Below are 1,694 nucleotides of genomic sequence, written 5' to 3'. Positions count from 1 at the left end.
ATATATATATCATTGCTATTGTTTTAAACTGCCATTTTTTTCTTTTCTTTTCAATATTTATTTTTGCTTGCAATAGCCAGTTCTTTTGGTCAAACTATTGTATCTCCAGCTGCTTCAGATGCCAAGATATGAAAATTGTCAAAGTGTGGTACAACAGTTTAGCATTTTTCAAAAGTGTAGCAAGTCCCACATACAACAGTTTTGCAAAAATATTTGTGACTGAAAAATCTCATACATGAATGGAGTTACAATTTTATGCACCCAACAAAGTATTATTGTTACCCTGAAACTGTTGCTAATGTAAAAAGAAATGAAATGGTAAAACTATTTTTTCATTTTCTGAAAAAGCAACGTTTTGGACTTACGACACTTTTACATAATAGCAACGATATGTATATAAATGTAAGACCCAAGGATTGTGGTGTAGTAAGAAAGCGAGCTTCAAGCAATCCATAGAAAATATTAATAAACAACCTTCAGGAACAATAGTTCCTCACAATTATATTCTCCAGTCAAAGTGTGCTCTCTATGCATTCTGACTGAATCCTCCATGTTAACACATGGAGGATTCAGTCAGTAACATGGGCCTCCTAATGACAATGTAAACTTCATTAAATCACAATACCAGTGGCCTGAAAAGTAGCCTGCAGTATACACCTCGCTCGGATGCTTTCCACTTCGGAGGTTCTACTCTCTATGAAATGTGTGTAGCCTGAGTAGGTTTGATGGGTTTTCCTTCTCAAGCATGGCATAATGCCAAAAGTCTCGGTCATTTTTCATTGCCTCCAGGAGGCCCAACACTTGAAAGGTGCTTTTTATGTGCCACCGGCATCATTGACCTTACTTCCATGAGGCCCAACGCTCAAAAGGTGCTTTTTACTTGCCACTGGTATTGTCTACCTTGCCTTCATGAGGCCCAATGCTCAAAAGATGTTTTTTATGTGCCACCGTCATCGTCTACCTTGCCTCCATGAGGCCCAACATTCAAAAAAGATGCTTCTTACATTCCACTGGCACAGGTGCCAATTACGTGACACCACTCATTGGTCATGACTAGGATTTCACTTGGCTCTACTTATTGAATAATTTATTTTTTCATTGCAGGTGTCAGCTGACTTGAAACCAATGCAGCAGGTGCAATTATGATAGGTAGCTGTGGGGGAGGAGGAGGAGGAGATGAAGTGAGCCCACTGTGAGTTGACAAAGGTGGAATTAAAAGTAGGAAGAAGAAAGGAGGAGATGTTTGCTCTTGACAGTGATGATGATGATGATGATGATCGCAACAGTAAAAACAACAATGATATTGAAGCTGACTGTGGTATTTGTACGTAGTTTTATTTTCTGTATGTGTGAAATATAGATATATATATAAATAAAAAAATAAACACTTTCCATATCATCCCCTGCTCTTGCCTTTGTTCTTATTATCTTCGTCATCATCATCATCATCATTGTTATCATCATTATTTTGGCGGAGTATATACAATCAGCAGCGTATGATTATGTATGCGTATATGTTTGATTATATAGACGGTGGCCCCAAAGTAGGTTTACAGTTACCACGTAGGCACTTTAAATTTCTTTTAAATCATTTTATTACATTTAAATTTCTATCCTACAATTAACTAAATTAGCATAGAATAATGGTTTCATATTTTTTTTATATAATTAAGCTCTAAACTGTTAATATATGA

At 36.4% G+C, this 1,694-nt stretch overlaps 1 protein-coding gene across 1 annotated transcript in view; it reads left to right on the top strand.

Moving 5' to 3' along the window:
- LOC106877113 (succinyl-CoA:3-ketoacid coenzyme A transferase 1, mitochondrial-like) overlaps positions 1-1,399 on the top strand; it is a 28,328-nt gene extending 26,929 nt beyond the window's left edge. The window contains exon 14 of the mRNA XM_014925906.2: positions 1,105-1,399. Within this exon, the coding sequence (XP_014781392.1) occupies positions 1,105-1,146 (42 nt within the window). The 3' untranslated portion in view covers positions 1,147-1,399. The remainder of the gene's footprint in view (positions 1-1,104) is intronic.
- The last annotated feature ends 295 nt before the right edge of the window (positions 1,400-1,694 follow it).

Source organism: Octopus bimaculoides, chromosome 24 (assembly GCF_001194135.2).
Source record: "Octopus bimaculoides isolate UCB-OBI-ISO-001 chromosome 24, ASM119413v2, whole genome shotgun sequence".
NCBI lineage: Eukaryota > Metazoa > Mollusca > Cephalopoda > Octopoda > Octopodidae > Octopus > Octopus bimaculoides.
This window is presented reverse-complemented; position numbering and strand designations above follow the sequence as displayed.